A 26,102-nucleotide genomic window follows, 5' to 3' on the forward strand; every position below is an offset into this window, starting at 1 on the left:
TTTGTGGAAACACTGAAGTCCTATTGAGTTTTAAACAGCCGTATCCACTTAGCTACTGTTCGTTTAGGTAAAGAGACAAGAATAAAACGCACAGGGCATACCACAGCAGCAATTACTTTCCACAAGGAGTCAGGGATTGGAAGTGAATCTAAAACATCTTCAGCTATAATAGCAGCTCTTTTAAGGCAAGCCATTTCCTCAGGGAGAATGTGCAGCTCTGAGCAAAGGCACAACAATAAAAGATCAAGGATGTCTTTCTTTTTTTTTTCTCTCTTTTTTTTTTTTTTTTTTTTTTTACAGAGGAGAGGGAAAGACAGAGAGAGGAGAGACAGAGAGAGAGAAGGGGGGAGGAGCTGGAAGCATCAACTCCCATATGTGCCTTGACCAGGCAAGCCCAGGGTTTCGAACCGGCGACCTCAGCATTTCCAGGTCGACGCTTTATCCACTGTGCCACCACAGGTCAGGCAAGGATGTCTTTCTAAGGCTGCAAACACAGCAGCTGACACCTTAAAGTCGGTCTGCTTTTGAGCCCTTTAAAAGCCAGGAGAGCAGCAAAGAGCCACCTGCATTATATATAAACTGGCCAAGCATCTCTTTTCTTATTCTCCACGCCTCCCCCCAAACCCCTTCAGTATTTTAGAGAACAGGCAGGGAAAGACATCCCGGGAGGTCAGGCCCCTGCCTTGGCAGGTGTCACTAAAGCCTGCGGTCCCCTGGGTGGTTTTCTGCACTTCTCTTCCACCTTTCCCCTGTCTGATCCAATCTGGGGCTGTGCTCTCATCTCCCATGCTTTCTGCACCTTCATTTCCAAAGGCAAGTGAAAATAGTACTGGGCTGTGCAAATGAGCAACTCCAGGGAGCTGTCCTCCTCCCACTTCCCCTCAAGTATTTGGTACTTAGACCTGGGAGCTGAACTGATTCCAGCAGCAATGAGGTCAGAGCTACTCCCAAAGCTAAAGCCAAACTGGATTTTGTTTAAGAGGTGGTCTCTTGTCATTTTCATCTCCAGCTAAAAGACCTAATTTTCCCAAAAGATAAATAACAGAATAGCATAGTGCAAGACGGGTGAGGTCTTTGGTTGAGGAAGGCGTATCTGTGTGTACAGAGTCCTTCTTGTGAGCATGCCCGTCCTCTCCTGCAAGCAGAGATTGGAGGGATTTTGTCCATCTGCCGTGGCTTTCCCAGGTGGGAGAGAGGGATGATTGAGACTCTACTAATGACCACGATCATAATCATTATCAGCCAACTTTTCATTAGGTCTTTCAAACTTTAATATGTATGCAGATCTTCTCCAAGTCTATAAAATGTGGATTTCCTTTCAGTCTAGGGCAGAGCCTGCATTTCTACCAAGCTGCTGGTGATGTTGATGCCACTGGTCCCCTGCACATTCTGAATAACAAGAGGTTAGGTTTTTATTAACTGCCTTTCCACCCCCAGCTGGACTATGTCGTTTTTATCCAAACAATGTGGTAGGAGTGAGGGCCAATTACTAGCCTCCTGAATCATCTATTGTTAGAGCTGTTTCATGCAGTTACATCCAAAAGGTCCCTCGCAACAATTCCCCATTGCACAAGAAGCCCATTTGTAACAAGATACCAGGGACAAGCTAGCCACTATGCAAACCAGCTTCGGCTTTTTCTGCCCCCTGCCAGGTGGCTGCTGGTTGATGTTGGAGCAGAAAGTTTTCTGTGATGGTGTTCATGGTGCGGATTCCGAAGGGGGTGGGGGGCACTTCTCAAAGGAGCCTCCCCAGGGCCCAGCCCCTTGCTAGCCCCCTCCGCCCAGGCTTTTGGGAAGGCTGCGGTAGAAGCCGGGGGGAGAAACATCTGGCCTGGTCTGCAGACTTGGGGGTATTAGTTTTCACTTTCTCCGCTACAGGAGAGCCCCTGGCTCTTATAAATATTTATAGGACAGTTTTCCTATTGAGAGTGCCCAAGTGTGGGGGCTGGTGAGGAGGTTGAAGGGAGAAAGGAGGAAAACCATGGTGCTCCTGGTGTATGAGGATTGGAAGGTGGGGAATGAGGGCTTTTCCAGCCGGAGGAAGGGCTTGACTAGATCGGAGATGTCAATCAAACCAGGAGTCCATGATTTAAGTCAGTTACTTGTTGGATGTGTCAATTTTTTTTTTTTATACCAAGAACGCATAGATTTCACAGATTCTCATAGGGTCCATGATTCACAAGAGGTTCATCAGCACGTTTTCAACCAGGATCATCTTGCAGTCCCTTCCCCCCAGTGGTTATTTGGAGCGCCAGGCTTTTAGATGTAGCCGACATCAAGTTCAGGCCTCGAGATTAGGAGGGACAGGGCAGCCACTTAGAATTTTTCTAGCGGAGAGAACGGGGTCAGATAATAATCCTTCTTTACAGAGGAAAAGCTAAGCTGCATTCAATTCAAGTTACTTCCCTAAACCACGGAGTGAGACGCTGAGTGCGGACTAGAACCCAGGCCTAACCAACGCACAGAACACAACAGGTCGGCGCCGGGGAGAAGCCCCTTCAATCAGGCCGTAGTTTTGGAAAGGCAAGACGTGTGGCCACAGCGCCAGGAGCCCAGCTGGTTATTTCTGGCTTGCTGAATGTCAAAAATCCAGGTCGCTTCTCACAGCAGCCTCTACTTGTCAGACCAGATCAAGGCAGCAGCCCGTCAAGCGGGCGAGCCAGAGACGCACCCAGCGCGAGCCTCGCTGCTGCCGCCGGCGGGTCCCGCCCCCGCGCTCGCGGTGCACCTGACGCTGGCCCCGCCCAGCCCGCGAGCCCCGCCCCCACCCCAACCTGCGGAGCTCGCGACACGCCTGCGGTCGCCACGGTTTTCTCGTGTGGGGCCAAGCTTGGCAGCCTACCTTGGCCGAGTGTGACCACAGGAAATGGTCTCCTACTACGGCCTTTGACCCCAGCGACAGATTGGGCAGAAAACAGAAAACTCTGCCTTCTCTCTGGCCTTTTTATTTTTATTTTTTGGAATCTCCCACCAGCACTCCTTCACTTGCTTTTTTCCTCCTCAATGCAACTCCCACCCCCTCCCCCAACCCCACGTACCCCAGTTCCTCTCTAGATCCAGACCCGTACGGTTATGTCTGCAGAACCCAGCTTTGCAGAAACGCAAGCAAACACCAGTCCTGAATGTCTGCTATTGGTTTCCCATTCCAACTTCTGATCATCGCACAAATAATCTGAACACCTGCTAGCTAGGCTTTGGACACAGCAGACTGACCCCCATCCTCGGAGAGCTGACGGCCTCCTGGGGGAAGCGAAGGTGATGTTTTTAAACTGTGGATTGATGGTTCCATAGGAGTTTGCTGGGGAGAGTGGGGGCGGGGAATGAGCACTGCAGGCAGAGAAAAGAGACAAGAGAACACTGTGGGGTGTAAGACCTACCTGCAGGAAGGCAGGGCGACCCTGAACGTGTGTAAGGAGATGGGAGCAAGTAGCAGGCCCTGAGCTAGGGAGGAGCCAAGAAGGGGTTTGTGAGCCTGAGAATGGAGATAGACTTTATCCTGACAATGCAGAGCTTCCTCCTCATGCAACCCCACCCTTGCCCCAGTAGATACATGATCGATCAGATTTGCTTTCCTAGGTGGGACTAGGAGCAGGACTTCTTAAGTCCCAACACAGGGGCAGCAGCATTTTCAAGTTCTCCCCTTTGAAGCTTAAATGACGCAGTCTTCTTGGGCTCACCCCGAGCCCTCCCTGTTGGTTTATTCTTATCCCTAGTCCCGCTGTGACTGGTTTGGCCTTCCACATCCCACTGACCCTTGCCTAGCCTTCAGGTAAGGCACTACGCCGACGGTATTTCCAATACACCACCTTGTTGCAGTTATTCACTTACTCATTGACTCAATAAATATTTATTACGTGGTTGCTTTGTGTCAGGTGTTGTGCTATAATTGGGGGAGATTCATGTTTCCTGATCTCAAAGAGCTATGAAGTTATCTAGCAGTTACCCATGTATCAGAATCATCTAAAAGCACAGCTGATTGAACATTACTTGAACCAGCTAAATTGGAAATCTTTGGGGAGTGAGTAGCAGGGAGCCAGATTATTAAAACTCTCCTCCAGGTAATTCTGCTGAGCAGTCAGAACCACTGATCCTTAGAGGAATGCTGAATTGGAATTTCTCTGGTGGCTGCTCTTCTGCGTGGTCGATGGGAGAGCAACCCCAGAGGCTGGGTCCTCACCATTAGACAGTCAGAAATCCCCAGAAAGGAAGGCAGGGACAAGCTCAGTCCAGTGGATCCGTACGCCCGGGACCTGCTAATAAGCCTTCAAAGAAGCCAGAAGGGCAGCAGGGCTGAATGAATGAAAGGTTGGAGTAGAGCATATTGGGATGGCGGGGTTGGCTCTGCCTGCCTAGACTGGACAGTGTCTCTTCCTAGAGCTAAATTGTGTATGTTGTCCAGTTCGAAAGCAGGAGACCAGCTCTCAGGCTTGTTGACACCAACACTCCTTTCTCATCACCCCCTCAGTTGTCACGGTTAAGAGCTCAGGCTAATTGCACCAGTTAGTTTCAAATGATGACTATAATGAATAACTAATAAAAAATAATCATCAAGCATGTTATACACAAATTCTTCAATCTCCACCAATTAACTCTGAGTACTGGAGCAAACCAAAGCAAATGGGGTAGCTTAGCTCCCTGTCCTCAGAAATAGCTCCTCCTCTGCTTATGGCCACCCTTTGAGGAACTCCAAGAGGGGGTGATATTGTCTGATCATGCCTGGAACCTCGCACAGGTTTGAGAGGACTAAATTTCTAGTTCCAGTTAATTTTACGTCTTTTGCAGAAGACTGTTCTGAGAAATCTAATTAAAGTATTTATTTGTTGAGAGCCAGCTATGGGCCAGGTACTGTGAAGCCTCAAACATGAATACATGTACAGTCCACTTGGGAAGACAGGCCACAGCTGTACATAAAAGTAGGTAAACATAAGATTTAGACATTTGCAGACCAGGCTAGAAGAACTGGTTTTGTGGTTGTTTGAGGTTCTGTATTGTCACCATTTATCCATACAGCACATATTTGAATACAGTGCACTCTGGGTGATATACTGACACGTAAGGCACAGTCTTTGTCCTCAAGATGCTTACAGTCCAATAGGAAAGACAGGACATATCAGTATAAAATAAAAAAGAAAATAGTACATGCTGGAACAAGTGAGTGATTCAGTGTCATGGAAATATTCAACTTTCTTCCACACCCTGGACATCTTTCAGGAAGATAGTTCTGGTTACATTTGGAGGCATCTTACTGAAATTAGGGCTCAGAAGGCTACAGGCTCTTGTATCAGCATGATCAAATGCCATGGGCCAACCCGCTGGATGGCTCTTGCTCCCTCTTCACACCTGTGCATCACCCCTATACCAGGTGTGTATCCATCTCTGCTACCAGGAGCTGAGTCATTACAGGTGGGAGGGTGAGAAAGAGAGAGAAAAGAAAAATCAATTCATACCTCATCATTTCTAGAAAAGGGGTAAAGAAAGTGCCACTTAAGAGTCTTATGTGAACACATCATGGGAGTTTGCATTTGGTTTCCTCCATTATTTCCTAAAGATACCTGTGATTTAAAAGGACAGGAACCAAGAGTTTTGAGCCTAGAAAAAAATGGTGACAAGTGATTTCCACCTGGGGAAAGTCACTGTGCTTCTGTGCCGAGGCAGGTGGCCCGATCGTTGCCTCAAAGCTGGAGGAGTTGGCTCAGAAGAGGCAGGTGGGAGAAGGAGCCGCTTGCTATCTCCCTGGCGGAAGATGAACAGTCTGGCTCCTGGGGGAAAACTTCTGTGTGATCGTGTGATTTTCCAGGCCTGACCACAGGCCGCTGCAAAGGCTTTGCCTGGCAGGCTGGAGCATAAGCTGTCTTCCCCAGAGCAGACGCCCTGCGCAGCCTGTGAGCCATCACAGACTCAGGCCCTGTGCTGGTTCTGCTCTTCACGTATTTACATTCCTAGTCCAGAGGTGCCTCCTAGTCCGGAGGTGCCTCCTAGTCCAGAGGTGCCTCCTAGTCCGGAGGTGCCGTTGCTCCTAAGTCTCTCTGTCTGAGATCTTGGGCCGAGGTCCTGTTAAGGTCTGTGCTGGGTAGGCCTCCTTATGGGGGGAGTGAAGGGAGAGGAGGAAAAATCCTTGAAGACACTTTCCCTACTCTGACTCAGTACCCAGTACTTTTCCACTCCTAGAACTTCCTCCTCCTCCTCCTCGGCCACCACAGGATCCATAAGCTGTTTTGTCTTTTTTTCTGAGGGTTCCTTCAATGGTGAGATGACTCCCCACCTACATCTATGCTGATCCACCCAGCCCTGGCCCGGTGTGCAGTACTGTGGGACAAAGAGAACACAAGGTTTTGGGCTCCTTCTCTAGTTTTAGACTCTGGCTTATCCCATCACTGTGAGGGACTAAAGGCTTGTTGCTTTCACTGGCTAGCGGGCACGTGACAGCACAGCCCAGTTGCTCTCTCCCAGCCGAGCTCTGGACGGAAGGGACTCTTGCGGCAACCTGCCTGCTGGGTGGGACATACACGGAAAGCATGGCCCGTTTCCGTTGGGGGCTATCACTTCTGCCACACACACTCCTAGTCTATTTCTAGATTTGGTTGCTCTGTCTCTAGCACATGCAGACACAAACAGTAACTGACTGGGAACCAGAGGAAACCCAGGGTTGCCACAAGGGCTGGGCAGGGAGCCAGCAGAGAAAAAGGAATCATAAGGCAGATCTAGACTTCTAAACTGTGAGAATGACCCCAACCTCAGAGACCCACTTCTTCCTGTCTACACTACAGAGGAGGACCCAAAGGGTCTGAGAGGTTGGCCTGGATCACAGGACCTAGAACCCAGGTCCTGAATATTTCCAGGCTGCCTCCTTGGTTTCTTTTTTTTCTACTTCCTGCTACAGGTCTTGAGCAGGGCTGTGCCCCTGGGTGCCCAGGCTGCACTAAGCCCTCTATAGTCAGTATCTCAGGGAGCCTGCAGCTTAGCAAGGGAAGAAGAGCATAAGGTTCTGAAGTGTTCTTAGAATTCCTGGAGGGTCACTTAAAACATCCATTGCCAGGGTGACTCCCAGAATTTTCTGATTCCTTAAATTTGGGGTGGGGGCTGAGAATTTGCATTTCGAACAAGTTTCTGGGTGGGGCTGATGAGAACCACAGGAGTGGGCTGTAGACAACCAAACAGCAACAGAGAAAGAATGGAAACTGAGTAAAGGAGGGTGTGAAGAAGAAACAGAATAGGGGTGACATTGTTCACTGGGGCAAGAAATGAACTCCAGTGGCTGGTCCTTGGGAGGTTTCCCTCCTACATACCCTGACCTAAAGCTTATCTAGAAGTTTTCACTCTATCCTTTAAATCCCCACCCTTCACACTGGAGGGCTCTGGCCACAGGTGAGGCCAAAGCCTCCACTAAGATTAGATCCTTAGAGCTGGCTCCACCTGCAATACCTCTCATCTCTGTGCCCCTCTCTGTTCTGACGGCTGCAGGCCGCATAGTGTCCCATTAGGTCCAAGGGCTCACATCCCGAAGGCCTTGAGGACAGGGTCTTGGAAGGTGTTTGTGTCCAACTCACCCACCTCTCTCTGGCTTCCCTGAGCACTCACACAAGCCCTGGAAGACCAAGGCTGCTGCTATTCAGAGAAAGGTGAGTTGGTGGGCACATTGCTATAGGGTGGGTGGAGGGGTTAAAATCTCCACAGCTCATGTGGACTCAGCTGAGTCATCAGTGAAGATGGACTTGATTTCAGATTCGTCAGGTCTGAATGTGGGTCACTGAGGTCTAAACTGGTGTTTGAGTGTAGCATTATAAAGGAGAACCATGTACACACAGAAAGAAAATTTTAGCCGTGTAAAAACCCAGCCATGACTCTCCTCTCCAAATCTGTTCACTCTTTGACTTGCGACATTTGACTGTTGAAAACTGAGGCACAAGTGCTAAGTCCAAAGCTGTGTCAGAGACAGCAGTAATCTCAGGAGGAGGCCAGTGAGCAAGGCATGTAGGGTAGAGGAGCAGGGGGCCCAGGACAGAGCGAGGACAGCTGGAACTAGCGCTTACTGCCTCTGTCCAAGCCCCCTGCAGCCGCCTTGCCGCTCACACAGACCAGCGACGGGCTTCTGTGAGCTTCTCAGGCCCTGACTGGTGCTGTAGAAAAGAGACTAACATTGCACTGAGACAAATGCAAAGCATGGTACCCAGAATGCAGAGACTGCTATCTAGTTCTGTTGTTGTGCCCTAGAGAGAGAGAGAGAGAGAGAGAGAGAGAGAATTAGAAACGGTGAATGGATTTTCTATATCAAAAGCCTGAAAATATTTCCAGTTCTGAGGGTGGGGAGCCGCTATGGAGCCCTGGTTTTAGTCCCGTTCAGAAGAGCCAGTGTGGCACATCATGGTGGGGGTTTCTCCCCCTGGAGAGGAGGTGGGTGAGGCCCTGGACATGCCTCCTAAAGCCACAGGGAAAAGGGAGGTTGCTGATTCACCAACAGATGCTTCCTGGAATTGCAGTGCCTGGCTGGCCAACGAATGGTATTTTTCCAAGGTGATCTAGAGCTATTACAACACTCCTGCTCTATCCCCATCAGAGCTTCCTGTGAGTCAAATCAGACAGTTACCTAAACCATGCCTTCCTAAGCGGTCAAGCACATGAGATTCTAGACACGATGTTTCCAACGTGTTTAAATATTCCTCTGGAGACCTAGGGTCCAGTCACCCTATGACCTCTGGACTTCCTCAGCTGGGGTCATGCTGTTGTCTGGCTGGCTGGCCTTGGAGTCATGCGGGAACCAAGCTGCGGCTCCCAGTCATCCGGGAAGTGCAGGCCTGGCCTGATTCCCCCAGTAGGGCTGTCAGCTGACAAGGGAGTGGGGCCATGAACTTGCTTTGTTCTGCGTTTCACAGAGACCCTTCTCTGCGGGTCTGAACAAAAAGCTACCGTGTCCGGTACAGAATCTTTCTTGGATTTTTCTCAGAAAGAAGGCACTGGCATGGAAGTGCCCCTGCTTGACCCTGGTGTCTGCTTCTACCCTCCTTACCCTCTCTCTCTCTCTCTCTCTCTTTCTCTCATAAAGGAAACATGAAGGAGAATCCAAGACTCTCTGCTGCTTTTCAAGTATAGTGGCCTCATTTGAGATGAAAACTGTGATGAATGTGTTATAGGCGAAGTGAGGAGACCTCGATTTCTAACTTCTTGAGAGAAGGAATTCAGTTGAGAGATTAACTGCATCAAGTAAAGGAGAATTTATTAGCTGTGCAGGAAGAAAGTTAGAGGAAAGGGGACCCAGGAGACAGGTTCAGGGGGTTAGCCAGGGACAAGCTGCTGCTACCCACTGCTCTCCTGCTTGCAAGTCCTGTGCGGTCCTTGAGAGCTTAGGGGAAAGAGAGGGGCAACCTGCCGGGGGGGAAGAAGAGGAGAAGGAGGAGGAGGAGGGGAAAGGCTACTGTAACTCCCCCCGGAAGGAAAAGCAAGCTGGGACCTCAGCCCTAAGGGAGTTTAGAGGTGGGGATCTAAGGGGAGGTTCTAGGGGGAAGATCTCAATAGAATATTCATCAGTTCTCCAAGTGTGTTCTTTTAGGGTCATGTTCTCCACTGATTGGTCAGCACCAAGGCCTGGGATCATTAGTCAGTGCAGCTGGTCCTGAGGTCAGCTGTGACTTTCCTTTGTCTGGTTTTGCGGCTTTTCTGGGCCTGGAGCTGAAATACAACTGAGGCCTAGATGTTATCTCTAGAGGTTAATGCTTAAGCACTAGTCTATGCTCAGGCTTTCTTGTTTGTTCCCCCTCCAAAGGGGTCTAAAACCACATGACCAATGGTGATTTCCCAGGGGAGGGTCCGAATCCCATGACCAGTGATATGAAATTCCTTCACTAAAAGTCTGTGTGTCCTTAAAGCTGAAGTGAATCTCTTGTAGGCAACATAGTTGGGTCTTGTTTGTTTTTAATTCATTCAGCTACCAAAAAAATTTAGTCCATATACATTTAAAGTATAATAGTTATTAATCAGCATGGACTTATTACTATTTTGTTGATTGTTTTTTGGCTATTTTTTAATTTCTTTGTGTGTGTGTTTTTTTTTTGTTTTTTTTTTTTCTGAAGCTGGGGAGAGACAGTCAGACTCCCGCATGCGCCCGACCAGGATCCACCCCGCACGCCCACCAGGGGCGATGCTCTGCCCCTCCGGGGCTTCGCTCTGCCACGACCAGAGCCGCTCTAGCGCCTGGGGCAAAGGCCAAGGAGCCATCCCCAGCGCCTGGGCCATCCTTGCTCCAATGGAGCCTTGGCTGCGGGAGGGGAAGAGAGAGACAGAGAGGAAGGAGGGGGTGGGGGTGGAGAAGCAAATGGGCGCTTCTCCTATGTGCCCTGGCCGGGAATCAAACCTGGGTCCCCCGCATGCCAGGCCGACGCTCTACCACTGAGCCAACCGGCCAGGGCCAATTTCTTTGTTCTTATTCTCTTCCTTTGTGATTTGATAATTTTCTGTAGTGGTATCCTTTGATACATTTATCTTTTGCGTATTTACTACAGGTTTTTGCTTTATAGTTACCATGCAACTTATATAAAATATCTTATAGTCATCATCTCTATTTTAAACTGATAACAACTTAAGTTTGAACACATTCTAAAGCTCTACATTTCTACTCCTCCCCCACAACATTTTATGTTTTTGAGGTCACAATATTTATCTTTTTATCATGAGTATCCCTTAAAATATTGTAGTCAGATTTATTTTACTACCTTGTCTTTTAAATTGCATACTAGACTTGTAAGTGTTTAACCCACCACCATTACAATATTAAAGTATTCCAAATTTAACTATATATTTTTCTTTATCAATGAGATTTATACTTTCATATGCTTTTCTGTCACTAATTAGTAAGTTTTCTGCTTAAAGAAGTCCCTTTAACATTTCTTATAAGGCAGTATAGTGGTGCTGAAGTCCTTCAGCTTTTGCTCTTCTGGGAAACTTTGATCTCTCCTTTAGTTCTGAAGGACAACTTTGCTATGTAGAGTATTCTTGGTTGGCAGTTTTATTTTTCTTGCAGCACTTTGAATGTAATGTGTCCCTCCCTTTTGGCCAGCAAAGTTCCTGCTGAAATGCTTGCTGGTAATTTTATGAGGGTTCCCTTGTACATAACAAGTTGTTTTTCTCTTCCTGCTTTTAAGATTCTCTCGTTGTCTTTAAATTTTGACAATTTAATTATAACATGTCTTGGTGTGGGTGTCTTTGGATTCATGTTGTTTATCTTATTTAGAACTCTCTGGGTTTACTTGATACAGATGTCTTTTTACTTCTCCAGGTTAGGGAAGTTTTTAGCCATTGTTTATTCAAATAAGCTTTCTAATGCTTTCTCTTTTAAAATTTTTTCTGGGATCTCTATGATGTGAATATTATTCCTCTTGATGTTGTCTCAGATTCCTTAAGGTATCCTCACCCTTTTAAATTCTTTTTTCTTTTTGCGTTACTGATTGGCTATGCATGTATTATACTGCCCAATGTTTGAGTTTGCTGATCCTTTATGCCCTTTGTATAGTCTGCTATTAAATTCCTTTATTGAATTTTTCAGTTCAGTTAATGTATTTTTTAGCTTGTGACTTCTCTTTAGTACTGTCTATATTTTCTCTTTTTGTTTACATTCTCATTTTGTTCCTGCATTGTTCTCCTGACCCTGAAGAGCAACTTTAGGACCATTATTTTTAACTCTTAATCAGGTAAATAACTTACCTCTGCCTTATTAAGGTCTTTCGCTGGGGTTTTAGAGTGTTATTTCATTTGAAATATATTATTTATTTTTCATCTTCCTGAATTCTATTAGTTTTTAGATGAAATGGCCAGCTTTCCCAGTCTTGGAAAAGTAGCCCTGTGTAGGAGAAAAACTTGATTGTAACCTTGCCCTAGCTCTGGTACCCCTCAACCTTTGTCATTTCCAAGCAGCCTATTTGTACTTAGTGGTTCCCAGCAGTTGAGGGTGTGCCCAGACCTGTCAGCTTCCCAAAGGGGGAGGATCTAAGTCCACACCTAGATATAGGCTGATTGGAAGCTGGACCCGCAGGCAGGAGCTTTTAAAATATTTTTCAGGGGAAGATTATAAGGTGAGCATTTCTGTTGCCTCCCTCCACACTGAGCCCTGTGGGGATAGCCAGTTAAGAACTCTTTCTCTGGTTGCTACCATCTTGCTGAATCTGTTAATAACACAAGCCCTGCTGGTCTGTGTTAGATTGTCAGGACTGTGTCATCTTCTTGGCAGCCACAAAGGCAGGATGCTGGATGTATAATATATATAAGCTCCTTTCTTTGGAGACCTGGGATAGGGCAGAGGGAGAACACAAAGATGGCACCCGCTGACCTCCCCCATCTCTGCAGAGGATCACAGTTAGCCCCTAAATATATGTTATTTAGAAGGCTACAGCTCTTAAGATTTTCAAATAGGCCCGTTTCACAGAAAGACTGGACATTTCAGTCTGCTGCCTCTGTGCTGTGGATTGTGGGGAAGGAGGCCAGTTAAGAACTATTTGTTACAGTCCTGTAGGACCTGTGAATGTAAGCCCTGCTGATCACCAGAGCCAGGAGGTCAGGGGTTGTGTCCCCTAAGCAGTATTCATAAAAGACAAGGTCCCAGACTATGAGCGAGCTCCTTTCCAGGAACACCAGTGATCTGGGATAAGCAGAGGAAAGATGCGAAGATGGCGGCCACCAGTCTTGTGGCCTCTGAAAAGGCCTGCAGTCAGTTCCTAGATGTGTGCTAAATTAGAAGCCTGCTCCTAAGGCTGTAGCTTTTTAAATCCGCAGATAGGCTTCTTGCATGAAAAAACTGGGTCTCTGCTGCCTCTGCTCTGGGCTCTGGTTAAGAACTGTTTCTTAGTTTTCTATAGCCTTTTGGGTCTTGTGGCTTTTTAGAGCTAGATGTTTTCGGGGCCTCTTAGGTGGAAATCTTAAAAGTTGGGCACCAGATGTGGCAGCCAAACCCTTTGCTCCTCAGGAAGAAGCTCAGAGTTGTGTGCCCCCCCCCCCCAGGTTGTGTGTCCCTGTGCGAGGGGTGGCGTTTATGGCAAGACTGTATCTTAGCCTCTGCTACCTGGTTCAGTGTGGGGTTTTTCTTGTTCACCCAATACGAAGAGTCTATCAGCTAGTTTCTGAATTTCTTTCAAAGGAAATTGTTCCATACCTAGCTGTAGATTTGGTGCGTCCATAGGAGGAGACGTCAGGAGCCTTTTCTGTCGCCATCTTGAACTGGAACTGCCAAAGCTTTCTTAACCTTCTCCCTACCGCTCCTTACTTTTTCATATCTTAATCCAAGACTTCATTTCTGTTTTCCAACTGTTGCGTGTTTTCTCTCTAAGAGCAACCATTTCTTTTTGCATCTGTTTGTCCTCGCTGAGCTCTCTGCCCCAGAGAGATCCAGTAGCCAGAAAGGAAAATGGGGCCAACACTGCTAGTTCCCTGATCAACAGCCATCCTTCCTCCCCAGTCATCACCTCCCTCCTAGACCCCTGACTTTGTTCTCCATTTTTTTTGTCCTTCAGGGGAGAATGAGTCCCTTTGAACTCCCTGGGATTAAGTCATAATATGTCTCATACTCACACTCCGAGTCACTGATTCTATATTTGAACTGCACTTTAAACCATCTGGGGAGCTTTAAATATCCCGCCAGGGCACTCTCGGGAGCTTTAGCGTGGCTTCCATTTCCCTTGAAATGGAAGCTTTTAGGTATAGTCATGTTAGCCAAACTGGCCAGTGGGGTATGCCTCTGAGAAGGTTATGCACATTTTAAAAGCCGTGATTTAGGGGTGCTCTTTTTCCATCTCTGAAGGCTGTTGCCTACATGTGACTCAAGGTGAAGGAGCTTTCCTTAGTTTGGTCATTGATCTGTGGACATAATTTCACGTAATCCTCATATACCCTCTGAGGTAGTTTGATCTTCATTATCTCCATTGCACAGACAAGGAAACTAGAGTTCACAGAAGTTTCAATACTTTCTCCCCAATGACAATAGCTAGTAGGAGCAGAGCTAGGATGAACCGGCTCAGTCTGGCTCTGCAGACCATGATTTTCTCACTATTCCCAGCTGTGTGCTGATAAGCTGTCAAATACATACATGTATACATACATAAATAAAATAAAAACACCCTGATTTGTAGCATTTTCCAGCTTTCATGGTGTAAATATTCTTACCATGGCCAATTTTAAGCTACCACTGTGAGCTCACTGAATACTAACTTGGGAAGAGATGTATACGTTTGGTTCTTACGAGCCAGTGTGAGGCAGTTTCAGGAAACCACTAAAAATAGATCAAGGGCTCAAACTCAGTTTTTGATGCTAAGAACCAAGTTTCTCTCCAATCTTCCAAACAGAGCTTTCTTTCAACACATCTCCTCAGAGCAGATCTTTACGCTGGAGTTCTGCCTTGTTAGGGAGTATGCTTAGTTCTTATTCCTAGAAGGCAGATAAACATGATGAGCAACAAACCAATAGGGGTGAACTTCACAGATTTCCTACTGCCTCTGGGATGCTAATGACATAGACAGGCTTCCCAGAGAACTGTTTATCATTCTGCATGATGGTGGGTCAAGAAAGCCTCTTCCATTTGCTGTATCTCTTTGCCATCTGAGCTGCTGCACATTCTGTGTACACTTGCAGAGCCCCCTGGCAGTGCTGGGCACAGATTCAGGACTGTGTGGTACAGCAAGAGCAGCAGGGGCCCAGGCACCTGGCCAGTGGAAACATTATGGTGAGCCAACTCCAGGCCTGCCCCAGTGGGCCAGGGGAAGCAGCACAATTAGAGTGCGCTTGCTAAGCCCATTGGAGACTGTGGCATGATATTCTCGCAGGGTTGGAAGGGACCACTCTGTGGTTATCCAGTCTGACTTCTGTCCGTCATCCCACCAAGTGTTGTAATCTCTTTGAAGATGTCCAGTGATGGTGAATTCCTTCCCTCTCAAGAAAGTTGATTCCACATGTGTACCTTTGTAATAAAGTTCATTTTCCATGCTAAAACAAATTCTGTAACCCTATTGCAGCCTGACGTCATTCTAGTTCTAACCCTGAAGCTGTAAATAACCAGACTAGTTTCTCTCCATATGGCAGGCATAGGTCGTGCTGCAGTAATGAACAACTGCTATAACCTCAGAAGCGTTAAACAACTATAATACAAATGATAATCATTTCTTGCTCGTGTGAAATGTCCATCACGGGTTGGCTGAGCACACAGCTCATATTAATAACGCAGGGACCCCGGCTGTTGGAGCCAAATTGTCATCTCTCAACACGACCATTCACTGGAGCAAAAAGAGAGTCTCTTAGCAGCCCTGCAATGTTCTAGCTTGCAAGTATTGTACATCATTATGGCCTTAATTCATTAGCTAGATCTATTCAAGTGGCCTTACCTGTCCTTACCAGAACCACAGTGGGGCTCGTACCACATGCCCAGGAATCAGAGAGCTGGAAATGTTTGGAGTGCAGCTTTAAAGACCACTGGAACAGGCCCTGGCCGTTTGGCTCAGCGGTAGAGCATCGGCCTGGTGTGCGGGGGACCCGGGTTCGATTCCCGGCCAGGGCACATAGGAGAAGCGCCCATTTGCTTCTCCACCCCACCCTTCCTCTCTGTCTCTCTCTTCCCCTCCCGCAGCAAAGGCTCCATTGGAGCAAAGATGGCCCGGGCGCTGGGGATGGCTCCTTGGCCTCTGCCCCAGGTGCTAGAGTGGCTCTGGTCGCGGCAGAGCGACGCCCCGGAGGGGCAGAGCATCGCCCCCTGGTGGGCAGAGCATCGCCCCTGGTGGGCGTGCCGGGTGGATCCCGGTCGGGCGCATGTGGGAGTCTGTCTGACTGTCTCTCCCCATTTCCAGCTTCAGAAAAATACAAAAAAAAAAAAAAAAAAAGACCACTGTAACAGCTTTTCATCTGTTCAAAGGCAGTTAGGATGTTATCCTGCCTTTTCTTCTCAGGCTACCCCCCAGCCCCCCATTCACCTCCTCACCTGCTGTGTTCCATAGCTGTGTTCCCTGCATCACTCAGTTTACTCTCCTCTGATCATGATCGGGCTTTGCCTCTCTCTGGGGTAGAGTCTAGAGCTGAGCCTAGTTTTCCAGAGACAGTGTAATTAGGGCTCAATGGGGCTTGTCGTTCCCCTCCTCTGAGGCACCGTGGTTGTTGGAACTCTGGAGCCTAAGACGGCAATTTTCTTGTTTTGGCATCCGTAGCACCCTGCTACTATATATATTCGTTTACTGGATCCTGAACTCCAGGATGGTGGGGACTGTGGCTGTCTTGTTCATTGTAGGGTCCTATCATTTGGAAAAAGTTCTGGTAAGTCCTAATGCTTGTTGGATGGATGCATGTATTGAATTTACTCTTTGCCTCTGCCTCATGCTTTTACTCATGCCGTCAGGTCTTGTCACCTACATCCTGTCCTGATATAATTAGCTTTTTCAGACCTGAGTACAGGTTACATGTATTTCTTAAATTTGCTCCAGCACAGAGCTGTGAAAGAGTACTATTTTTCGAGTCAAAAGTGTGTATTTGATACCCTGCTTTGATTATATCATTTAATAGCACATATTTTTTAACGTCTACAGTGTGCCAGGGGCTATGGATGTAATTATGAGGAAGACATGGCCATGAGGCCACCTTACTCTTGAGTGGGTTAATTTGGGCAAAAAATACATATAACCAATGGAGATTAGAACGTGCATTCCATAAATGTAGAGATCTTTGGGTGCTTTTTCACTCTAGTTTTCCCATCAATAAGAACATGGCTGGCATATAGTTGGTGCTCAGTAAATATGAGTTTAATGAGTGAATGGGTCTGAGCTACAATCTGCTCTCTCCTATCAGAATCTCTGGGGAGGGCACGTGTACTTTGAAAATATGGTAGCACTTTGTACCGTTGTCTAATTTTTGTGTTTAGTCATGATGTTGATTGCTTGAAATCTAAAATAAAATGAAAGGAAGACATAAAATTTGTCTGTTAATTTCAGAGGAACAGGGTTTCCCCCGGGTTGCAGAACACTGTGGCAGATTGATGCTAATCTATTGATCACCATGCTTTGGGTACCTTTGTTCACTGACTCAGCTTGGCCACAAGGAAATGAGACTGTCACGTATGTTGCTGAAGCTCAGCTATGTGAAACCCTGATCGACCAGTCTAATAACCATCCAAGAAGAACACACGATCCAACTTTCCAGACTTGTTTTCATAAACCCCTGCACAATCCCAATGATCAGTACCCCTTCAGGTGCTCATACAATTACTGCTTAAATAATTCTGTTCTAAAGTTTTGCCTGTACTTACCTGAATGCTTTTTTTTTTTTTTTTTTTTGGTATTTTTCTGAAGCTAGAAATGGGGAGAGACAGTCAGATAGACTCCCGCATGCGCCCGACCGGGATCCACCAGGCACGCCCACCAGGGGGCGACGCTCTGCCTACCAGGGGGCGATGCTCTGCCCCTCTGGGGCGTCGCTCTGCCGTGACCAGAGCCACTCTACCGCCTGGGGCAGAGGCCAAGGAGCCATCCCCAGCGCCCGGGCCATCTTTGCTCCAATGGAGCCTTGGCTGTGGGAGGGGAAGAGAGAGACAGAGAGGAAGGAGAGGGGGAGGGGTGGAGAAGCAGATGGGCGCTTCTCCTATGTGCCCTGGCGGGGAATCGAACCCGGGACTTCCGCACGCCAGGCCGACACTCTACCACTGAGCCAACTGGCCAGGGCCTTACCTGAATGCTTTACATCAGTGGTCCCCAACCCCCGGGATGTGGACCAGTACTGGTCCGCGGGCCATTTTATACCAGTCCACAGAGAAAGAATAAATAACTTACATTATTTCCGTTTTATTTATATTTAAGTCTGAACGATGTTTTATTTTTTAAAAATGACCAGATTCCCTCTGTTACATCCATCTAAGACTCACTCTTGACTCTTGTCTCGGTTACATGATACATTTATCCGTCCCACCCTAAAGGCCAGTCCGTGAAAATACTTTCTGACATTAAACTGGTCCATGGCCCAAAAAAGGTTGGGGACCACTGCTTTACATAATCTCTATCTACCTTGGGGTATACAATTCATTGTAAGCTTTTCATCTTAAAAATCACTTTCTTAGAAGAAAAACAAAACACATGGCACAGAGTCGATGAACATTGCTTTCTCTTTCATAAGTACTATATTATCAGTTGCTACAAGGGGCTTATCTTGTTCACGATCTTGTGCCAATCTTAACTTTAGAAAGCATTTTTCCTTTACATATATGAATAAGCATGAAACATGAAAGGTACAAAATATTGCTCTGTGATTCTATGGACAAAGGAGTGTGAGCCCACGGGGAATGTGGGGTTGAGAGAGCACGCAGAGAGGGTGGGTGGGTGTGCTGGTGCGTGAGAGCTGTGCAGAGGACGGGGAGGCGATCCAAGTGATGGAGTTTCGTGTGTGGCGACAGCAGTATGGGGTTGATGTCTGCTGGAGGAAGCTGGCCACCAATATCCCTCGGCTCACCTTTGGTCATGAGAGCACAAGGCTGGAAGAACTTGAGGGACACTGTTAGATCAAATGACCCCACTAGACCATCGCTGGTTTCAAACTTGAAATATCTCCAACAAAGATTCCTGTCTTAACCTCTGCAACTGATGTGAATATTTGACTACATAGTCTTCACTTTGTCTAGCCTAACTTTTTCTAGCTTGGGCCAAGCCCTTAGAAGTATGAAACCTCTGTGAGGTAAGAACTGCCTTGGAGGCATGAGAAGGGCAGCTCTGGGTGGTCTGGAAGGCCAGTGCATGAGCACGGGGGCTGTGGCCTGGTTTCCAGTGAGAACACACAGGGCTACCAGGTTCCTCACTTTACTAGCAAACTTCTTCACAGACACCTTCATCTAAGACAGTGGTTCTCAACCTTTCTAATGCCGTGACCCCGCAATACAGTTCCTATGTTGCGGTGACCCCAAACCAAAAAATAATTTTGGTGGCTACTTCATAACTGTAATTTTACTACAGTTATGATTCGGAATGTAAATACCTGATATGCATTATGTATTTTCCGATGGCTTTAGGCGACCCCGTTGGGGTCGCGACCCACAGGTTGAGAACCGCTGATCTAAGAAGAAAAGGCCCTTGGTTCTGTTATTGGTTTCTAACCTTTAGGCATGCCAGGACTTAGTGAACTTCTCCAGCACATGTCGCCCCCCCCTTTTTTTTAGATAAAGGAGAGAGAGAGAGAGAGAGAGAGAGAGAGAAACATTCATTTGTTGTTCCACCTATTTATGCATTCATTGGTTGACTCTTGTATGTTGTTCCACCTATTTATGCATTCATTGGTGCCCTGACTGGGGATCAAACCCACAACCTTAGTGCATTGGGATGACTCTAACCAACTGAGCTATGCAGCCAGGGCTCATACGTCCCCTCTTTTCTGAACTGGTCCACTGGCAAGTTAGTGTCTAGAGGGTCTCCAGCAGGTATCAGTGTGAGGATATGGTCTCTCTGTTATTTGGTCAGAAGTGAGTTAAATTGCCTTCAGGTGAAATGTGGCAGAACAAAAGCACTCCTGCAAGGCTTGAGGGAAGAGCCATTTTAGGGGAAACCATAGATATTTTTTTACCTCGATTTAGGGTGAGCAGCACAGTTTCAATACTGCTCAATACTCAATACAAATCCTACATTTCAGTCAGATAAAGATGGATTCAAACCTTCCTAAAAGTTCAGAGTCCCCTGCGCGATCTGCTGCTGACTAGCTAGAAAAGTAGACACCCCCCCCCCAACGTGGAGCTGGCACGGCACCCCACCCGGTGAGACGGGCAGCAGGAAGATGCCCCGCTCTGCCCATTTCTGCAGCCTTCCCTGGTCCCCGGAGAGCCGGCAGCGCTGATCGCTAACAGTGACTGAGCATTTTCTGCATCCCAGCCCCGGGGTAAGTGCTTGACATAGAATGTCAAAGCAACTGCCTGCGTAATGACGAGGTGGGTAGGTGCTCCCATTTCACAAACGAGAACATTGTGTCCTTGGGGGAAACCAGGCTTTTCTCCAGATCTCACAGCAAGCGGCAGATTCAGCGCACAGGTCTGTGTTCTACTCAAGCCTGTGCTCCTCGCCTCTGTGACGTCTTGCCGCCCACAACCGTGGTGGGCAGGGTTGCTCTGCCTGGCAGTCGGGGCCAGGGCAACAGATGTCACGGGGCGATGCTGACGGCGCAGGAACACATGGGAGGAATACGACAGTGGCTGCCATTTCTGGACTCTGAAAGAGCCCATAAAATAAATATGCAAATCAGGATTTTGTGTCATCGTGGTGATTGGAAAACTGGCTCACAGGACAGGTTGGGCTCTGAAAATCAGATGGTGGAGGAAGGCAGTGCAGCACTGAATTGTCCTGGGGAATGAAGGGTGAGGAAGAGGGGGAAGAGGAAAAGAAGAGCTGACACAGCAGTGGAGGTGGTGGGGGCGCTGGGACAGGTGAAGCTGAGGGTAGCACTCGGCGCTTTGGTTCTGTTTCAACCCGGACGAGGGGAGACCACCAAGCCCCATGCACAGCTGCACCCTGCTCGCTCTCAGCCTGCAACTCGTGGCCACAGGGCTCCTTTCCCCTGCGAATGTGTTGGTCTCTCTCTGAGTCTTATCCTCAGATGACGTAAAATAGAAGTGATAGGACCCGGTGTGACTTTGAGCCAGGGGCTGTCACAATGGGCTGTCTAGTCATTTTAAAATCAACCCAGCCAGACTAAGCAATCAGGATGACCAAACCTGAAAACAAAGACAACACTTTGTGGTGTTGGCCTGTGATATGGTCAAGGCCAAATGTGTGGCCGGAATTTTTTTTTTTAAGACAACCTGCACCCAATTAAGGTCAATAAATGGGTAAATGAGGTGTTTCATTTTTGCTCTTTGCTACCAAGTTACTGTATAGCTGTAAAAATGCAGCTGCCTAACCTTGGCCGGAAGGCTCAGCTGGTTGGGGCATCATCTGGAAGTGCAGGGGTTGCTGGTTCAATCACCAGTCAGGGCATATACAGGAATAGATCTCTCTCTCTCTCTCTCTCTCTCTCAAATCAATTTTTAAAAAATGCAGCTGCCTAGACTCCATGTCTTCTTCCTGTGATGCCCCAGCAGCCAGCAGGGTGGGTGGTGAGGAGCTGAAGCACGAAGAGGCTTGCTCCTGAGAAGAGGAGAGGAAAGGACTGGAAACCCCACCAAGGCTGAGGTCACTCCAGGGCGTCAGAAAGGGTTACAGGATACAGTATGACCCGGACTCTTTCCTCTTCCTCAGGAGGCACAAGTCCCAGTTGCATCACTCTGGCCTTCCCCAGTCCCTTTCAGGGGGGTTACTAGCACCCGGCCTTTGACATGCAAATCCTGTCATCTCATTGCCTATAAATGGTCCTACAAGACAAGCTGACTAGTACTGCCCTGCCCAGTTGGCAGTTTATTTAGTGCTCCCTGCCAATTGTGGTTTTCCACTCTTTTTATTCTTAAAACCCCACCAAAGTGGGGAAAAGTAGAACTGGCCTTGCTAGAAGAATCTCACCCAACTGGGTTATCTATATACAAGGAGGAACTCAAGTTAAACCATCTGGTCCAAATTCTGACTCCACTGCTTTAGTTGTGTGACTTTGGACAAATTGCTTAATCTTGCTATACGTCAGTTTTCCCAGCAGTACGATGAAGACGAGAGTACGCACCTGTTGGGGTACTGAATGAGTAAATGCATTTTTAGGGTTTGGGACAGATAATAAATGCGCGCTACATGTTAGCCATCATTATTAAGTGAAAACATCTTTCATCTTTTGCAGTCAAAAGCTGATCAACTCCAAACAAATGCTTTGTAGTATTTCCTTTTCAAATACTTAAGCCTGCATATCCAGTGCAGGTGGAATACCTGGGGAGGGTGGGGACGAGGGGGTGTGGGGAGGAGGACTAGTTGGGGAGGCTGGCAGGGTGATAAGACCCGAGGATCTCTAAATATTCCCTATCCAAGACGAAGGGGAGGGTAAGTGTGACCTTGTCTTGACCTCACAGTGCCAACTGAGCCCACGGAAGCCAGCAGTGCCGGCAGTAGACTCGGCACCTGCCCAATCCGATGGCTTGTGGCCAGTCTGCCCAGCAAGTGCTGGCGGGGCCGCTGGCCTTGTGATCCTTAGAAGGGATGCAAGGGGTAGAACTAGTGAAAAATGTGACGCTGAGCGCTAACCCTGGAGTGAGAGACTGAGTTTTCAGTAAATATCCTGTACCTCCCTTCTCTCCTCACACACAACAGAGAAATGAGGAAGATGCAGCGGAAATCCTATCATAGCCAAATGACTGGCTGTCGAAAATCTGCCTGATAGGTCTGGAATTATCGTAAAAGAATGGACTTAACCCAAACCGACTCGTGTAGCCGCCTTGAGAATAGACCGTGAAAAGGGAAGCTGCTGAGTCACTGCAGACTCACCCGAGGAATGCGGGTCCTTTGCAGGGCCGTGAGGGCGGGTTTGGAAACACACACAGGCAGGCTTTATTCTGCATGGTTCTTTACCAGCGTGGGAGAAACCATATCAAGTTAATCGGCCCCACAGAGCGCAAGACCCTGGACTGCACAGTAACTACGAAGGTCAGAAAGTCCCGAAGTCAGAATGATCCCTCCCTTTCCAGGTGTCAGATGGATTAGTCTTTCAAAGATTTAGCCCCTAGATCAGGGGTCCCCAAACTACGGCCCGCGGGCTGCATGCGGCCCCCTGAGGCCATTTATCCGGCCCCCGCCGCACTTCTGGAAGGGGCACCTCTTTCATTGGTGGTCAGTGAGAGGAGCATAGTTCTCATTGAAATACTGGTCAGTTTGTTGATTTAAATTTACTTGTTCTTTATTTTAAATATTGGATTTGTTCCTGTTTTGTTTTTTTACTTTAAAATAAGGTATGTGCAGTGTGCATAGGGATTTGTTCATAGTTTTTTTTATAGTCCGGCCCTCCAACGGTCTGAGGGACAGTGAAGTGGCCCCCTGTGTAAAAAGTTTGGGGACCCCTGTCCTAGATTCTCTGGAGTCTCTAAACTGGATTCACTCCTTACGCAGTCTGAAACCTTTGGGCAACCAATAAGTCTACTCTTCTGAGCCTCACTTTTCCTCTCATTTGTAAAATGTGCCATGGTGTTCACACCGGAAATACTGGTGGAATGACCTGCCTTACCGACCAGGACTGTTATGAAGACCCAGTGAAATGACATGAGAGAGCCTAAGAACAGCTCAGTGCTAACGTCAGAGGGAGGCTCCTAGCTATCCTACTCTTCAAAGTCACTTTTCACCTTGCAGTAAAAAAAAGAACCCCCAGCAGAGACAGTCACTACTAACCAGGTACCCCCTGCTGCTCTGTAATTTCCCCCTTCCTTTCCCTAGTTAGAGGGAGGCCATGTTCTAGCCAATCGAATATGAACAAGGTGATGTATGTCCCTTCTAAGAGAGGTAGTCAGGCAGTAAGCACCACCTCTTCTTTGCCATGGCAACCTTGGAAGCTATTTTCTAGGTGGCATAGTTGTAAGACGGAGGAGGGCCGCTAAACTTGCACTATCCTTTATGTGAACAAGAGAGAGAAATATTCTATCTAGCTACCGGGAGTTCAATGGTTAGTTCGTTGCAGCAATGGTGAGCAGTCATTATTGTGATTCAGAATGGAAGTTTTGGTCAGTAACAGACAAAGCACGTTCATGTAAGGGATACACAGAAGGTTATGTCAACCTTTTCTCTTAGGAATTTGCTTTATGTCAAGAGATTTATCCATTCTGCTCAAAGCTATTATTTTCTTTGGAAATCTCTCCTACAGGGGAGAGGACAAATCCTTCTAGACAAAAACAAACAAAAAAGTTTCTTTTGCTACAAAATGCATTTATTTCCAGCCAGAGAAAATTCTCCAACTGCATATATGGGTACATATTATAAGGCCCTTCTTTGACAAATGTCCCATTGAAAAGAGCCACTGCTAATTATTAAAATGCATATCACACAAACATCTCCATCTCTTAAAACATAACTTAAATAAACTGCTAATGTATAAGATGTAAGTCTGGTCATTGATGTGAGTGGCATGCGAATTCTTCACTGAGGAGTCCAGAGCAGTAACAAGACACACTGCCCCGCGATGGGACTCCACGAGTCGGGCAGCAGGCCCCTTTGAGTCACCGGCTGGTTGCGGGCACAGCTGCTGTCGTGGCGGTGAGCCTTGTGTGAAAAGAGAGGGAAGCGCAGACCAAGAAGTAAGACCTGTACAAGTGGATTGGAGTTTCACAGAATGCAAACACCACTCGGGTAAATCAATGGGCTGTGGAATGAAAGCTTGGTGAATGTCATCTGCTCATACTATCCCACTGGGCAGCAATACTGTGGCACCATCTGATGGGACACTCAATAAATATCAGGAAAGGATAGAGAATAAACTGGAATGTCGTCTTGGTGTCCAACATCTGTATTCACGATTGGGCTTTAGGTTATAAATTTTTTGTATACCATTTTTGTTTCTTCAGAGAAAACAATTCTCTCTGAAAGCCATCCACTTCCTTATCTCTTGATTCCTCGTTAGCACGGAGAGACTTCCTGCAGACTGCCAGTATGGGGGCTCACTGGCTGAAAGAAGCGCACAAACAGGTCCGTCCACACAAAGTCTGGATTTGCCCTTTGAAGTAAAAAAGCCTGTTAGGCTCAGAATATTTTCTAGGGTCTAGTTTATTCTTCATACCTTTTCTCCTTTTGGTTCCTTTTCACGGCCCCAGCCTGAAAACAGTCATGAAAACTCATAGGCTGAACAAGTATAGTTCTTCATGAAGTCTCATTTCAGTATGAACCATTTCCAGTGCCACGGTCCCTCAGGTCTCGAAATAGTCGATCTCTTTGAAGTTCCGTCCTCCAGACCTGCTTCCTGAAGTTAATGTCCGTGTACTAAGGCTGAGGCTGGGGAGTTCCCCACCAAGGAAATTCCTGGAAATCCTGTATCCCCTTGCGATTCTTGTGCCGTCTCTCTCGTTCCCCGTCAGGCTAAGGTTGCAATTCCGGAGACACAAAGGAAAAGTTTCTAAACTCATCCTGGTTAATCATAGGAAGATGTCCCTCATCAATTGGAGTTAAAACTGGCTCTTCTTTTATGAAGTCAGGGTCAAAGTTACTGACGTCTTCTCGGGATTTCTGTCAGAAAGGAAACAAGGGTCAGCTGTGCACCTGAGACGTGCTCCTCTTCCAGGGGCCTCCGCCCAGTGAGTTCAGAGAACTGTCCTGCCACCCCGCTCTGTAGTGTCATTTACAGTTATGACGATTATGATTAAACAGCGTTTTATAGTAAATCTACCGCATTGTGTATGATTAGGGTATTTTGTAACCATCAATTCACTAACCCCATGCAAATCCTGCTGAGTAAGGCCAGCCTGAGCCTGGGGGGCCAAGGAATTAACTTGGTCGCTAAACCAGCCGCCTCTCTCACCCTTTCCTCTCCATTTCACTGGGCGGGGGGGCACTTCCCAACCAGCCTTCCTGAGAGGCACACAAGCTCATGTTTGTCAATGGAGGGCGAGTTCATACTTGCCCCACTTCTTGTTTGTACACAGGTCTATGTGCTTGAATGGATTTTCTCGAAAGACTACTTGGAAAGGCTGAGTTTAGGGAACAACTGCCTTTAATTTACTCACCTGTGAGAGTCATTATGCCCAGCTGGCAAAGCTTTCTCTTACCCCAGGGAGCTGGCAGGGAGAAGCCCATGAAAGGCAGTAGCTTTACTTTTGGGTGCCTGGTGGCCAATCCACCAAGCTACTCTAGATTAAGCTAGCTGTGTGTTTGGAAATGTTGGTATTTGACATCCTTATAAACTATGCTGAAAAGGTCATTTCAATTACTGTTAGACCTTGCACTTCTCTTACCTGAGTCAATAATACTGTTCTCTTTGCCTTGTGAACACCCCTTGTCCCCCTTTTTCAAATTTTTTATTTTATTTTTCTTAAGTGAGAAGCTGGGAGGCAGAGAGACAGACTCTGGCATGCACCTGACTGGGATCCACCTGGCATGCTCACTAGGGGGCGATGCTCTGCCCATCTAGGGCATTGCTCTGTCGGAACCGGAGCCATTCTAGCGCCTGAGGCAAGGCCATGAAGCCATCCTCAGCGCCTGGGCCAACTTTGCTCCAATGGAGCCTTGGCTGTGGGAGGGGAAGAG

General features: G+C 47.5%; 1 protein-coding gene across 2 annotated transcripts in view; it reads right to left on the reverse strand.

The window, feature by feature from the left end:
• Positions 1-26,102, reverse strand: part of PRKCH (protein kinase C eta) — a 294,275-nt gene that overhangs the window by 49,042 nt on the left and 219,131 nt on the right. The window contains exon 14 of one of the 2 annotated variants that reach the window (XM_066388441.1): positions 23,775-25,085. The exons of the other annotated variant lie outside the window; for it this stretch is intronic. Within the exon in view, the coding sequence (XP_066244538.1) occupies positions 24,939-25,085 (147 nt within the window). The 3' untranslated portion in view covers positions 23,775-24,938. Of the gene's footprint in view, positions 1-23,774; positions 25,086-26,102 lie in introns of those variants that run through there. 2 annotated transcript variants of the gene reach the window in all.

The sequence above is a fragment of the Saccopteryx leptura genome, chromosome 6, assembly GCF_036850995.1.
Source record: "Saccopteryx leptura isolate mSacLep1 chromosome 6, mSacLep1_pri_phased_curated, whole genome shotgun sequence".
NCBI classification, from domain to species: Eukaryota; Metazoa; Chordata; class Mammalia; order Chiroptera; family Emballonuridae; genus Saccopteryx; species Saccopteryx leptura.